Here is a 15,346-nt window from a genome sequence, read left to right as displayed (position 1 = left end):
TGAATAAAAACGAATAATATAAAATCATATATGTATATATAAATTCATTTATTTATTTACAGGCTGGCTCAAGCTTTTCATCCTGAGAGGAAACAAAGCCTTGGTTTTGGTAAATAAATCCTTTGTCATGACTCTAAACAAAACCTGTCAAACTGGTTGGGCGTGGAGATTAGTCTCTCTCTCTCTCGTTCTCTCTCTCTCTCTCTCTCTCTCTCTCTCTCTCTCTCTCTCTCTCTCTCTCTCTCTCTCTCTCTCTCTCTCTCTCTGTGTGTGTCTCTCTATCTCTCTCTCTCTCTCTCTCTCTCTCTCTCTCTCTCTCTCTCTCTCTCTCTCGCTCTCTCTCTCTCTCACACACACACACACACACACACACACACACACACACACACACACACACACACACACACACACACACACACACACACACACACACACACACACACACACACACACACACACACACACACACACACACACAGTCTACCTGTCTGCCCAGGTGACTCATCCATTCCCTACTCGCACCAGAGAGGAATGAGGAAGAGAAGAGAGGAGAGTATGGAAGACAAAACGCCGACAACTCCTACTGGAAGAGTCACTTTAAGGAAATAATAAACAAACTACAACATACATCACATCACTGAGTGAATTATATGATCAAAGAACCTACTCAGAGATCATATTTACAGTCATAGAGAAAGAAAAGGATTTCAGAAGATCACAGACATCGGACTCGGAGGGATGCGTGAAGGTCAGTGTTGCCATGTCCACTTATTATAAGCTACTTTGGGCTTTTCGTTTTTCTGTAAAGTTGCTTGTAAATGATTGGTAGTTGCTGTTGCAGTTTTTTTTAGGCTTGTTTCTAAAGTGTAGTTGCTAATTTGGGCTTGTTTCTAAAGTGTAGTTGCTTATTTGGGCTTGTTTCTAAAGAGTTGCTTATTTGGGCTTGTTTCTAAAGTGTAGCTGTTTATTTGGGCTTGTTTATAAAGTGTAGTTGTTTATTTGGGCTTGTTTCTAAAGTGTAGTTGTTTATTTGGGCTTGTTTATAAAGTATAGTTGCTTATTTGGGCTTGTTTCTAAAGTGTAGTTGCTTATTTGGTGTAATTGTTTACTAATGTTGTTTAAACCAGTGTTTCTCAAACATTTTCAAGTCCCCCCCATCTGAAAACATGTTATCCCCCATACAAGATTTGTGTTGTTAAAAATGTCAAATTGTTTTCAAGATTTTTTTTGGAAAATAGCAGATCTACAAGATTGGCTATTTTCAAATAGCCAATGTATTATGTAAGGATTTAAAATCCTTCCAAGTCAGCCAGAACTCCCATGACCCAGGACACATTCAAATTGCATTATAAAACAACATGTGAGGGCAAATTTAAGGCAGGGCTTGCTTCCTTTGGGCTGGTGTTTTCATAGACCTTGCTTTGCTTGTTTCTCTCTCAAAACCATGACTACAACAACACTTTGGGTTGCCAGGTCTGTGTGCTCTGCTCGTGGAGCGGCACCGTAGCGCGCTGAGCTTCGCCCTCCTGGTCCTGGTCTACGCGCTGTACCTGCTGGTGGGCGCCGGGGTCTTCTCCTCCCTGGAGCTGCCCTACGAGCTGGAGCTCCGCGCGGAGCTGGACGCCGCGCGCCGGGACTTCCTGGAGGACAACGGCTGCGTGTCGGACGAGCGGCTGGACGAGCTGCTGGCCCGCGCCCTGGAGGCCAGCAACTATGGGGTGTCCGTGCTGGGGAACGAGACCGAACACGCCAACTGGGACTTTGTGTCGTCCTTGTTCTTCACCAGCACTGTGCTGACCACCACAGGTGAGTTATTGTTATTGTCTCCGCCAGACCGAAAGGCATGGCCGACAGTGGCGTGCACAGACATTTTGAGGGGCAGGTGCTCAAGTAAATTATACTTTTTTTTGTTTACTTTGTCTGCTCCTTTTTCCCTCTACACCTATACCTCTTTGCCAAAACTAGCCGATCTGCGAGGCGTTGTGGGATTGTAGATCTTCTATTTTTGGCTAAAGTTCTCCTCAGAAAAGGGATGCTAGGTTTTCGAGTGGTTATAGTAAAAAGATAAATCATATCACATAAAGATTTGGCGGACCCCCCGTAGTAACTCTGAGACCCCTGCTGTAAACAGGGCGCTTCTGGTCAAGAGGGCAAAGGGCAGGTGCTGTAGCACCACCTAGTCTATCTGTGCACGTCCCTGATGGCCGAGACTATGTTTTGCACCCTGTCCGTCTGTCCGTCTATGGACAGCTAATCTCCGGCACTGTTGGCTTGATCGCAGCGAAATTGTGCACACACACACACACACTCCCTGGATGCCAATTCGGAACCTTTGCCCCAAAATGTTCACATGGGCATCATTTTTTTTTACAGTGCTCCTACAGATTTTGTCCAAACATCACGCAAATCGGTACACAGTATCTCTATAGTCATTAAACGAAACGGGTCGATCAGAATTTTCATATTCCATCCTGATTGGCTAAGAATGGTTTGCAGAATGGTTTGCAGGAGTGCTCCGTTTTGAACAAAATGCCTCAAAGTGGAGTAAAAGTATAATATTTGTCTCTGAGGTGTAGTGGAGTAGAAGTAAAAGTATTGAAAATTGGAAATACTCCAGTTAAGTAAAAAAATACCTCAAAATTGTACTTCAGTACAGTACTTGAATACATACTGTGTAGGCGCCCAACTGGGCTATTAGACTGGACGTCTAATAGCCCAGTTGGCTATTAGACGTCCATCTAAAACCGGGTTGTAACTGGTTGAACAGTGATTTTTTTCAACAAACGTTGATTAGTTGTTTTCTAAGCGTCTATATATAGTCCGTCCATATATAGTCCGTCCATATATAGCCCTTGAAATGACGTTTCAACGTCTAGGCTTAGCCTAGACGTTGAAAATACTTTCACTGTTGGACCAGTTATAACCCGGTTTAACCCGTATTTTAGACGTCTAATAGCCCGAAAAATGCTCAGTGGGCTACTAGTGTAATTTTATTTTGTTTCCTTTTCTTGTTGTTATGTGTATAGCACATTGAATTGCCTTGTTGTTGAAATGTGCTGTAGGAAATAAACTTGCATTGCTTACTATAATTAAGAGTACTAATGTCAACATTGGCCAAAGGTGGTTATTATAACCAACAGATCAACGTTCCGGCCCAGTTCTCCATTCAAAAAGTCTGGATTTGGAAATCCCATGTTTTGTTTCCAGATGAGAAATCTGTTTGACTTTGTGCTGTTTTCTTTCTTTCATTCTTTCATTCTTTCTTTCTTTCTTTCTTTCTTTGTTTCTTTCTTTCTTTCTCCCCCCAAAGCTACATTGGATTGTTGTGATGACACCCTGATCTAGATTTACAGTCTTAGATCCGGATTACCAGGGCTATATCACAACAGCTGTTCTACCTGTTCTTTACATAACTGTAGGCTACTAGTTATGTAAAGAACACATAGCAAAGCCAGCATGGGGTCACTTATACATGTTTTCTTTTTATTGTACTGAAAACAGTAGAAAATAAAACAATTTAAAAAAATCTGGTTACAAAAGTCTACAATATTGAAATGCTCCATGGGGTGTTATTGATTCAACCACAGTGGTATCAGCACAAGCTGAGGTGTGGCCAGGTCACCTGATAGCCTCAAACATCAATGGACAGGAAACACTTAAGATCAACAATAACATATGGCCTGGGGTAATAGGGTATGACAGTGTCATTTGAGAAACTGCATCATAATTTAAACAAGAATTATCCAAGACGCATACACAAATTCAGTGATGACCAAACCATTTTGTAGAGGTAAACATTTTTTTTGTGTCATGCAGGGAGGGTTTAAATCAATCAGGATAATCAGGGGCAAGGCATAAAGTAACGTTGACAATCCCACAAAACAACAAGAGGTGAAAGAATTTCATCACCCAGGTCATTCATTAAAACTCTATTTAGGGTTTGCCAGTGGGCTGGGTTTGTACAGGAAGACCCTGAGATCCAGGTCTTAGATAATTCCCAACAGTGTGAGAGTCTCTAGTTCAGTAATCCAATATGCTTCACTTTGAATGGGTGAGTTGTTTTTGTGTGTGTGTGTGTGTGTGTGTGTGTGTGTGTGTGTGTGTGTGTGTGTGTGTGTGTGTGTGTGTGTGTGCGTGTGCGTGTGTCCTCCAACACAGCTGTGGAGTGTGGACTATCATGTAATTATGGGCTGTATTTAAAGCTGCAATCCCTAACTTTCATGTTACGGATTACCTGGAATTGCCTGGGTCCTTTGTACTCAATTCATCGAAACATTAATGACACACAAATATACACTTTGCAAAACATCATATAAACAGTTTGAAAACAAAAACAAAACTATGTAATATGAACAGTTTGAGGGAGGGGGGGGGGGGATTTGACTTTTACAGGGGCCAGTTTCGAATTGCAGCCACATGTAAGTGCTCTTTTAGAGCGGTAGTAGTATAAAGAGGTAAAGAGGTGAAGAGTGGGTGTGAGAATTGACTTTTTGTGTATAACGTACCAACAGTTAGTGTTGGAGTGGACCACAATGGAAACAAGCTTTAGCCTTTTTTTGTGATTTGACCCACTTTGACGATTTTCATTATTGTTGTGTATTTTATTGATGTCAATAACATTTTTCTATTCTATTCTACAATGGGAACAGTAATCATTTTTTTATACTTTATTTTTTTCCTGTGGACACCACAGTGATGCAGTCATGTCGACTACAGAGACAACACAAAATACAACATCGGGACAAAAACAAAACGGGGACAAAAAAAAAGAACGGGCAACAAAACAATGACACAAATATATTATACATCAGTAAAAACAGGAAAAAAAGAGAAAAAAAAACAGGAAAAGCAAGATACAAAGGCACAAAAACTAACCCATGTTCAAGTTCATATTCTTTTCCGCTCTTTTTCTCCAACTAGAACATCAGAGTAACTAATTAGTAATTAATTAGGTCAGTCCTTCGTCAAGTGCCTGATAATAAAAACAGTACAGTAATAGAGTTCAAAATAAAAGTGCTCCCACTATTTGGTCGTGGAATCATCTTTATTTGATGAAGTAATTTAATCTGACCTCCTCTGACATTGTGCTGTGTATGTTTCATGTGTAGGTTACGGCCACACCGTGCCCCTCTCCGACGGCGGGAAGGCCTTCTGCATCATCTACACCCTCCTGGGCATCCCCATGACCCTCCTCTTCCTCTCCGCCGTGGTGCAGAGGATCCTGCGGTACGTGACTCGACGTCCCGTGTCCTACCTCCACCGTCGGTGGGGCTACGTTATGACCCGGGCCAGCTTCGCCGCTGTCCACGCCGCCTGCCTGACCACCGTCATGGCCACGTTCTTCCTCTTCATCCCCGCCGGGGTCTTCATGACCTGGGAGAAGGACTGGAGCTTCCTGGAGGCCCTGTACTTCTGCTTCATCTCGCTGACCACCATCGGCCTGGGGGACTACGTCCCCGGAGAGACCCACAGCCGGGAGGCCAACCCCCACAGGCTGCTCTACAGACTGGGCATCACAGGTGAGCGACCGTTGCTACAACAAATCATGTTGTGTGTTCATGATCGTTCACTGGGCGTATTTGTTGATGTTGTTCAAACAGACTTCTTGTGCAGGGATTTAGGCTGTCACCACAATAACATTAAACAGAAAATACACTAGTATAGAGCCTTGGGGGACTTCGCTCAACCGTAATGGGGTTTAAGTGGTTAAGACCAGGGAAAGATACTATTGAAGCTATATCACAATATTATGATAGTCAAAATCAATGTAACCAAATGTACTTGGCTGTGCTCACCAGTGCGCCCATGGGCGTGTTGATCTTAAAATGAGGTGTGGTCTGGCAACCAAGATAGCAATCTTGGGTGGAGTGAGGAAAGTCAGAAAGTGATTGTGCATTAGAACAGCTCTGACCTGTTCTAAAGTCTAGCACAGTCCCCCAGTGCAGTGCTTCCCTGCTATTTAAAGATCATAGATTGACCCATATAGACATTAGACAGGTTCTCAAAAAGTTCACACTGCTTGCAATCAAATTACATCCAGATTGAACACATGTTCACACTGATGACATCGCTTAATCGGGATAAAAACATAAGAAATGTTGTCAGTGACTATGATACTATGCTACTGACCATGATACTGACCATGCTACTGACATGATACTGACATGATACTGACAATGATACTGACCATGCTACTGACCATGCTACTGACATGATACTGACCATGATACTGACATGATACTGACATGATACTGACCATGATACTGACCTGATACTGACATGATACTGACCATGATACTGACCATGATACTGACATGATACTGACCTGATACTGACCTGATACTGACCATGATACTGACCATGATACTGACCTGATACTGACCATGATACTGACCATGATACTGACATGATACTGTCATGATACTGACCATGGTCACGGAGGATGGTTCACCTCTGGTTTACTAATGAGTGTTTAACAGATCGTGCATCAACAGATCCATTTTCCTCAGCAGAAAATCGTTAGTGTCTCCTCCAACTTGCCAATACCGTCATTTAAATAACAATGCACTATGATGGAGCAGCGGCCTAGCTCGTAAAGGGAATGGGAGACCACTCTCTAATTGTTCTCATTTTATGTTATGCCCAAAACACACATTCAGAAACTAAATGCAAGCCCTTTGCTCCTTTGTGCGGTACTTTTACTACATTGCATTTTGCGCCGTCTATAACTAACAAAATTGGAGTTGGCACAGCTTTAGACCATGTGCTAACATGTGCCATAGATCATCTAAATAGGGCCCCATGACTTTGATAATATTATATTGAGCTGAGTGTAGGCCTGTCACGAATTATTACATAATCGCCTCATTGCAATTAGTTGAGAAAATCGCAATGATCTTAATATGTATAATCGTCATAATCATTTCCATGTTAAAAATGAATGACCATATATATTTTTTTAAACTAAATATTTTTATATATAACATTTCCACTATTAATATTTGTTTTTAAGAATACAGTAATTAAATATGTGTTATTTGTCATCTCTGCCCTGTGCACCTTTTGTTTACGAAGCCTAAAAGCCAAACAGAAATGTAATTCTTATTCATAATGTTCAACGACAAATTATATCGTTAATCGCAATTATTTGAGCGACAATTAATCGGCAAGTAAAATGACATACACGTACACGTCCTCCTCTGACTGTTAGTTGAGTTGTCTCTCTTATCCAAACTGTACTGTTCTTCATTCCATATCCTCTCCTCCTCATCCTCCCCATGCAGTCTACCTCCTGGTGGGCCTGGTGTTCATGCTGGTGGTGCTGGAGACCTGCTGCGAGCTGCCTCAGATGAAGAGCCTGCGGCGGAGGTTCTACCAGGAGAAGACCACCAGGGAGCTGGACTCTGAGACCGCCACCATCGTGGACCACGAGCACGTGGCCGACCACGACGAGCCCGACCACACGCCGGTCATCTCGTCCGTGTCCCAGCAGGCCGCCTCCCTGCGGCAGGACAGCAACAAGGCCTTCGCCTCTATGCCGTACACGCCGGCCGATGCTACGGCCAATGGCAAACTGAGCTGAGATCAGTGGTTCACAGTAGGGATGCAAATGATCGATTCATTCATTAATTGATAACCATATCGATCGATTAATCGATTAATTGATAAGCGGTGTTTTTTAGGGCCAAAAGGAAAATTCTTGTCCGAATCCAAAAATGAGTGCAGAAACATAATTGCCTTGATGTATATAACATTAACGAGGTCAACAAGCATCAGCTGGACACAGACACACACACCTCCCCTCTGCAGTGCTCTCTGTCTCATTTCTCTCCAAAATAACTTGAATATGATTAAGGATTACTGTGATTATGGTAAGCTCACGATTGATATCACACACACCATATCTGTAACTTTCACTAGCCCAAAACTAAAAAATAAGTTTAAAAAAAAATGATCTATTTCAATTAATTGAAAATCGATACATTTTATCGATTAAATTCTCAACGGCAATTAATCGATCATAGATTAATTGTTAACATCCCTAGTTCACAGCGTTTGTATGTGTGTGTGTGATGGACATACTGGTCAGAGGGACTGTTCTCATGTCTGCCGAGTAGAGAACAGTGTTTGGCCAAGTTACTATGGAAGAGTAATAAGTTACTAGTTACTTTTCAATGTACACGTTACATCATAATGTTTGCCAGAGGGCACATGCTCAATAAGCACAGGTCTACAAGCTAACAATGTGTCGCATCGCAACATGTTGATAGCTTGTAGTCTAGATCTGTTCTTTTTTCGCATTACAACCTAGAAGTATAATTGATTGACTTAATATAGTTGATCTCAGTCAAGAACAAATCATGTTCATTATAAGTTAGTACATAAAAGTTACTAAGGTACTGCGGAAAGAAATAATATTTACAGCAATGTATTATTTAATAACTAGTTACTGACCAACACTGGTAGAGAACTATTCTAGATTTGGCCTACATGTTTGTGTGTATGTTTGAGCATGCATGTGCTAGGAGGGGCGGCAGTGGCTCAGGGGTAGAGTGTCCGGTAGAGAGGCCAGATGGCAACCGCGAGGTTCCCAGATCAACCCTGGGCTCCCCCAGAGTTAAGTGTCGAAGTGTCCTTGATGTCCTCCGATGAGTAGGTTGGTGCCTTGCATGGTTTACTTTCCTCTGCCATCACTGTATGAATGTGTGGGTGAATGTAATGCACAATCTATGTAAAGCGCTTTGGATAAAAGCGCTATATAAATGCACCATTTACCATTCATGTTGTGCCCCCAAAAATAGCCGATCTACAAGCTCACAACACGTCGCAGCGCGACGTGTTGTGAGCTTGTAGATTGGCTATTTTTGGTGCGCAATACCGGTGCACGAGAAAATATAACCAGGCTTTTATGTGTCTACGCATCATCAGCACAGGCCAGCAATGCACTGAGTCACCTAGAGGCCCTTTAAAGAGCACTTTGCCTCCCCCACCTGTGCCAACACTAACAGACATTGCAGTGAAAGGGGCCACCGCCCGTAGGCTCTCTCTCTCTCTCTGGATGGTGCTGATTAACCGGCTTTCTCCGGTTCCTCCTCCACTCTCCCCTGTCCATAATCAGACCCGTAATCTGCATCACATAGAAGAGGAAGGGCTGCGGCCCCAAACGGAGGGAAACCCCCAGGACTCGGCACATCCTGACGACAACAACGTCATCATAAAAAAACTGTATCCCAAAGTGGCACAGTGTTCTCCTTTTGCCTGCGAAGACTTCCTGTGCCGTTATCTACAAGGGCATTTTGCATAGGAAAATGTCCCTCTTGGCCAGCATCGGCCTTGCAAAGTGCCTGAGATGGAAATAGGCCTGCAGGCTCCTCCTCGTCTAAATGTGCGTGTGGAGTGGATTCCAAGGGATGGCAAAGAATGTCCAAAAAACAAAAAAACAGGTTGTTTTACTCTTTGTTTCCTGGTTTTGATTTATACCAGAGATTGGCTTCTGCATCCATAAGCCCCTTGACTGTATTGTATGACCTCTCCGGCCACTAGAGGGCAGCACTTTCATTGTTGTTTTGTTTTATTTATCCCACAGATATATTTATGAGGAGTGTTAGCGGAAATAAACACACTGATTTTCCTAAGAAGACTCTTTTTAGTGAAGGAATTCAGACAGAATGACAATGAAAAACCTCAACCTTGTTTTGAGGTTATATTAGAGGTTCCTCTGACACTTTTCCATGCCAAAGCCATAGCCTGCGGCTGCATGCAGATGCAACATGGCTTTAAAAATACCCCACTGCATCGTGATGCATTGTAAACTGTTACACATGCTATTTATGAACATTTTTGACAATGATCACGTGCCCAAAATAGGGAAAGTGCCACAATAATCTTATTAACCCATTCAAAGCGGGAAATAGCAGATAATAAATATATATATATATATATATATATATATATATATATAATAGCAGATAAACAAGCTCACAGCGCGTCACTGCTATTTTTGAACGTTTTTGAAAAAGGTTGAATAATTTTGAATTACGAAAAAAATTGAGAGCTACTAATTTCGAAGGCATTCGTAGAATCGGCCTCAGGTCTTAATGGGTTAATTTTTAATCTAATTTTTCAATTTTCCAATTGGCCTCCCTGTGAAAGCCCCCTCTGTGAATGCCTGTGGGTCATAGCATAGTAAACCACTGAATCAGTGAAAGCAGGTTTATCAGCCTCATAAATCTGCTTAAAAGAACCCTGAGAAAATCTATTTTGGCCAGAGATATGACAATCTGTGTTTTCAGAGACAATGTTTGAAAGTGTAGGCAGGTGTCTTTTTTTTCCAAGGCCAGTATGCAACAAAGAACAGTACAAACGATTGTTTCATAATCTTTGAAGTGTGTGTAACCATTGCACCAAGATTACTATTAGGTAATGCATTTCCCTGAACAAATGTAAATAAATCCTGGAGTCTTGACCTTGCATAACCCGAGCAATTCATGACTGCGTTTGCTTTCAGCGCAAACAATACTACCAACAAAGCATCTTTATATAAACAAGAGTATTTTATTAACAGCATATTCACATAATTTCAAGACACATTATACACACACGCATAGACACAAGAGGGTGCACACACGCACGCACGCTCATACACACACTGTCACACACACATACTGTACAGTACATGCACATGCACACATACATGCACCCATGTCACACACTATCCCACAAAAGTTCTTTACACACTAATACTAGGGCTAGACAATATATATTGATATTATATTGATATCGTGATATGAGAGTAGATATCGTTTGGGATTTTGGATATCGTAATATTGTGATATATGGCATAAAGGGGTCGTGTCCACAAAGAGAGCCTTCTGAATTGGCAGCGCCACGTCTGCCATGCATTTCTATGGTAAAGACTCTTCCGCGTTGCCCGAGCCCTGGGTGCTTCAAGCGGACGATTATAGTTCAACTTTTGGGAGAGGAGTGCTGCTCTTTTGATCCTTCTGGCTGTGTCTGACGACCCAGTTATTTACGACCTTTACGTTGAATCGTTACCACAACCATGAGAGAGTCCATGTTTACATCGTTTCAGCTAAGCTATTTGTGCTAATAACATAGATCAGGATATTCAAGCTAGCACAGCAATGGTTGATCGGTTTGAACGTTGTTGTGCGGGTGTTAATAAACATTGCATGTGAAGCGCTATAGAGTACCGAAGACGTCACTCGCTCATCCCCTGGGTCACAGGAGTAGTTTCTCCATTGAGAATAACATTGGGTCGTCTTAGAATCGTCTCGGATAAGAATTGTGGTCCAATAATATACAAATTGTCCTGGCATTGTTGTCAGGGAGGTGGCTCTGTATCGTTTACGATAGTCACTCACATTTGATACAGTCTGTTTCTAGGCCTGTCACAATTATTACATAATCGTCTCTGTCACAATTATTACATAATCGTCAGTTAAATTTGTAATCGTGACAGCCTACACCCTATCTGTTCCTGGCGAAAATGTAATTAATTTGGCGGTGGTGACAATAGCGTTTTCTCACCGTCAGTTGATGCTTCAAACCCATATGAGTCAAACCGCCGTGGTCATTTATTTTTGGAACACAGTTATTATATGACACGATATTAAACACATCTATGGGAATTCAGAATGAGGGAGAAAAAAAACAAAAACGTAACCCTGGTACAGTAGGATGCGTAAATTACGTCAGACTTGGGTGCTCTACGGACAATGATGTCCAAAGCGCTCATAAGGCGTTCTCTCTGTGGACACGGCCGCTAAAGTGTTGTCTTTTCCTGGTTTTAACCACTTAACCACATGAACCCTCTATAGCGGACCTTATTCTGTGGGGCAAACATTCGACACGTTGTTGTGAGCTTGTAGATCGGCTATTTTTTGGCTGAAGAGATTTGGTGTTGAGGGGGGGGGGGGGGGAAGAAGAGGACCTAGCATACAGCCCTGGGGGACTCCACAGTCAACTGTGGGTTTAAGTGGTTAAGCTGTATTATTATACTATCAAAAGTGGTCAAACATTTTCAGCAATAGCTAAAAGTAGCACCGATCATCAATCTCAAAATGCGTCACACGACGCATTGTGAGCTTGTTGATCTGCTATTTTTGAACATTTTTGGAAAAAACGAAAAAGATTGATATTATCGTCACAATATCGACATCGAGGTATTTGGTAAAACATATTGTGATATTTGATTTTGTCCATGTCGCCCAGCCCTAACACACACTCACACACACACACACTCAAAACACACACACACACACACACACACACACACACACACACACACACACACACACACACACACACGCACACGCACACGCACACGCACACGCACACGCACACGCACACGCACACGCACACACACGTTCATGCACGCACACATCTGTACATATACACTGAGTCACATTGCACACTGGCCCCATCCTGCAGACCGATCGGTGTTTCACCCAAAAACAAAAAACGTATTTTCTATCAATTACATACCCCAAGAAGTCTTGAATTCATGGAGATTTCTTTGTTTTTGTCGCATTCCTGAGCCAATAACTTGATGACCGGCGTAGTCTCCGGTAGGAGACTCAATTGAGTCTCCTATTGACCGATGACCCAGTCATCAAATTATTGGCTCAGGAATGCGACAAAAACAAAAAAAATCTCCACGAATTCAAGGCTTCATGGGGTGTGTAATTGATAGGAAATACAGTAAGTCATTTTGTGGGTGAACTACTCCTTTAAAGTGGGGTCCTAGGGGACCCTCAGGGTTCCTTGAGGAGGGGGTTCCAAATGGACCCGTTACAGGTCTGTAACTCTGAGAGCGTACAAATGGAACCAAATGGACCCGTAAGGGTCCATTTGGTTCCATTTGTACGCTCCCAGAGTTATGGGGGTCCTTGAAAAAAAAAAGTTTGAGAACCACTGCTGCAGACCATTCCGTTCCGTTCCGTTCCATGCTTTGTGTCTATATGATGTGCGGCTGTTTGGAGCAACGGGGCCAGAAGGGACGCATGCTGATGACGAAGACCACGAAGATGAGCAGTGACATCAGGGTGACCACGGACACGTAGCTGGCGTACGGCAGGGGCGGCGCGTCCGGAGCCTCCGCCGGGATCATGTTGGTCAGGTTCAGCATGTAGCCCAGTGTCCAGCCCGCGTCGCTGCCTCGGATCTAAAGACACACGAAGGAGAAATGTGTAGAGTTTTAACACCAGTGGTTGGATAGAAGCACGCTTGTAAGTGCCGTTATTAAAATACAAACAAAATACTAAAATTGCTAAAATACAGAACATTTATGGTCATTAAGTTTATAAGGTATCATTCCTAATTTCTTGATTTAAATAAATAATTGGTTCATAGTTGATTTCATGTAAGGTTAAAAATGTTAAAACATGATGTGATTAAAACTTTCTGGGGCGGAACAAAGTTCCCTGTCTGTCAGTAGCACACACACCGGACCATTATTGATTGATGCATGATTGCATGTCATTACTGACAGGTGGTGCAAACAAACCTGTTGACTAAGCTCTGGAAACTTGCAGTTTAATGTGATATCGCGCTGCTAAAGTTATTAAAGACGTCTGAAACCAAGGACAGTTGGTCAAAAGGATACTCTTAAGGACATTAAGCAACAAAAGAACGAAGAACCTCTTTTCCACAACAAGCGGCCAACGAGGTATTCTATTTTTTTGTTTGATGCACACACTTAACCTGTGCAGTGAGCATTTCTACATGTCATTGTATTTTCATTTATGTATGCTTTGGTTATGTATGTTATGTACTGTGGAAGTTGTTGATTGTGTGCTTATTATTTTTTTGTGAACATATAGTTCTCACGGCATGACTGAGGGATGAGGAGAATGCCTGAAGCAATAAATGCCCGTTTATAAAGAACCCGACCTGTGTCATCAATGTTGTGAGAGGAGCTACAACGCTGATCTTTTACTTACTGTAAGTACAAGTAGCATTATTACAACAATGGTAAAAGTAAAACAAAAAGTAAAGTGGCGGTATTCAAAATGAATGATGCGAAGCCTGCAGAGCTAGTTCCCTTGATAGTTTTATACAACTAGATTCTGACAAGTCCCAGAAAAGACGCACTCTGATTGGCCAGTAGTCACTTTGAGTGGCAGTTGGGGCAAATGCTTACCCCAAAACATGATTTACGATTCTGTGCCTATCAGTACACAACTCGGACGGCGCTGAGTCGACTCAAGCAAACTTCGCAACGTTCGGCAGGACGACTCGCTCGCTTTGGCTTCGGCGGTGCCTCTCGTGGCTCAAGTTCGCTTGAGACGGCGCGCCTCCGTCGCGGTCCAAAACTATACTTTATCTGTAAAAGGTCTGCGGTTGTCGGAAAAAGAGTGCCAGCAGGGGGATTGGAGATCGACAGTTCAATGCTCAACGAGGCACGCCACCAGACCAGTTAAAATGTTTTTGGCTGTATTAGGGTTTTTGGCTGTATTAGAATGTGACAAGGCTCCCACTCTGGGGGTGGAGTCCTTGTTTTCTTGTTTTTTCATTGAGCCAATTGTAAGGCAGGCAGGGAGGGGCTTGGTAGAATCCAATTACCATAAAGTAATACGCCTCCAGTTTGTGCCAATTCCTGATCAGCTGATCAGTCACATGCTCACTCCATCTGATTGGGGCGGGGCTATTTAAACCTCCCTGCTCACTGCTCATTCTTCTTGCTGCTGCTCTGCCATCTTGCTGCTCTGCTATGTTGCTGCTGCTATGTTGCTGCTGCTCTGCCATCTTGCTGCTCTGCTATGTTGCTGCTGCTTTGTACTCTGTTCTATGAAGTTTTCTTGTGCTCCCACCACCACCCCAGCATCCACCTGTGGGCTCTGTTTCTATACGATTCCCTTATGGAGGGTCTATTTCATTCCCTGTAAGATCTATTTGGCAAATCAATATTTCATGCTTGCAGGGACTGAATGAAATGAGACCGAGCCTTGACGCCAAATATGTTTATAAATATTCATACGCAAGATATATTATTTATGCTCAATAAATATATTTATTCAATCAATCCAAGAGTTGTCTGACTGAAAAAGTTAAACAAAAAGTGCCTGCATTAAAAGAAGCGTCTTGAGCAAAAGTACAAACATATTGGCATCAATATATACTTAACGTACCAAAAGTAAAAGTACTCATTATTTTCAAAATGTGTCAAAATCTTTAAAAAATAGAGGATCTAGGTCTAGGACAACTCCCTTGATGTTGAATATGGCCTCTTGTACACTACATTTGAGACTACAATTCCTCTGATGTCTATCTAGTCTAGTCACTGGAATGTTGGACACAGGTGTCTTGTGTTGGCTATCAAGTT

The 15,346-nt window shown here is 42.5% G+C and overlaps 2 protein-coding genes and 1 long non-coding RNA gene across 4 annotated transcripts in view; 1 reads left to right on the top strand and 2 right to left on the bottom strand.

The window, feature by feature from the left end:
- Nucleotides 1-521: 521 nt before the first annotated feature.
- LOC311060896 (potassium channel subfamily K member 1-like) lies at nt 522-10,465 on the top strand. Its single transcript, XM_084079274.1, has 4 exons — nt 522-748; nt 1,474-1,806; nt 5,109-5,519; nt 7,284-10,465. The coding sequence occupies exons 1-4, from the start codon at nt 739-741 to the stop codon at nt 7,580-7,582; spliced, it is 1,053 nt and encodes a 350-aa protein (XP_083935400.1). The 5' UTR covers nt 522-738; the 3' UTR covers nt 7,583-10,465.
- Nucleotides 9,562-12,684, bottom strand: LOC311060897. Its single transcript, XR_014602337.1, has 2 exons — nt 12,371-12,684; nt 9,562-12,262 (listed from the first exon to the last, which is right to left on the bottom strand). It is a non-coding gene; the product is annotated as an uncharacterized lncRNA (long non-coding RNA).
- A 224-nt stretch (nt 12,685-12,908) lies between these two features.
- Nucleotides 12,909-15,346, bottom strand: part of entpd1 (ectonucleoside triphosphate diphosphohydrolase 1) — a 52,101-nt gene continuing 49,663 nt past the window's right edge. For both annotated transcript variants that reach the window (XM_084078622.1, XM_084078621.1), the window contains exon 10: nt 12,909-13,186. In XM_084078622.1, the coding sequence (XP_083934748.1) occupies nt 12,980-13,186 (207 nt within the window). In that variant the 3' untranslated portion in view covers nt 12,909-12,979. The remainder of the gene's footprint in view (nt 13,187-15,346) is intronic.

The sequence above is a fragment of the Gymnoscopelus microlampas genome, assembly GCF_963454915.1.
Source record: "Gymnoscopelus microlampas genome assembly, chromosome: 14".
Classification (NCBI taxonomy): domain Eukaryota; kingdom Metazoa; phylum Chordata; class Actinopteri; order Myctophiformes; family Myctophidae; genus Gymnoscopelus; species Gymnoscopelus microlampas.
Note: the sequence above shows the minus strand (reverse complement) of the source record. Positions and strands in the feature narration are given on the sequence as shown.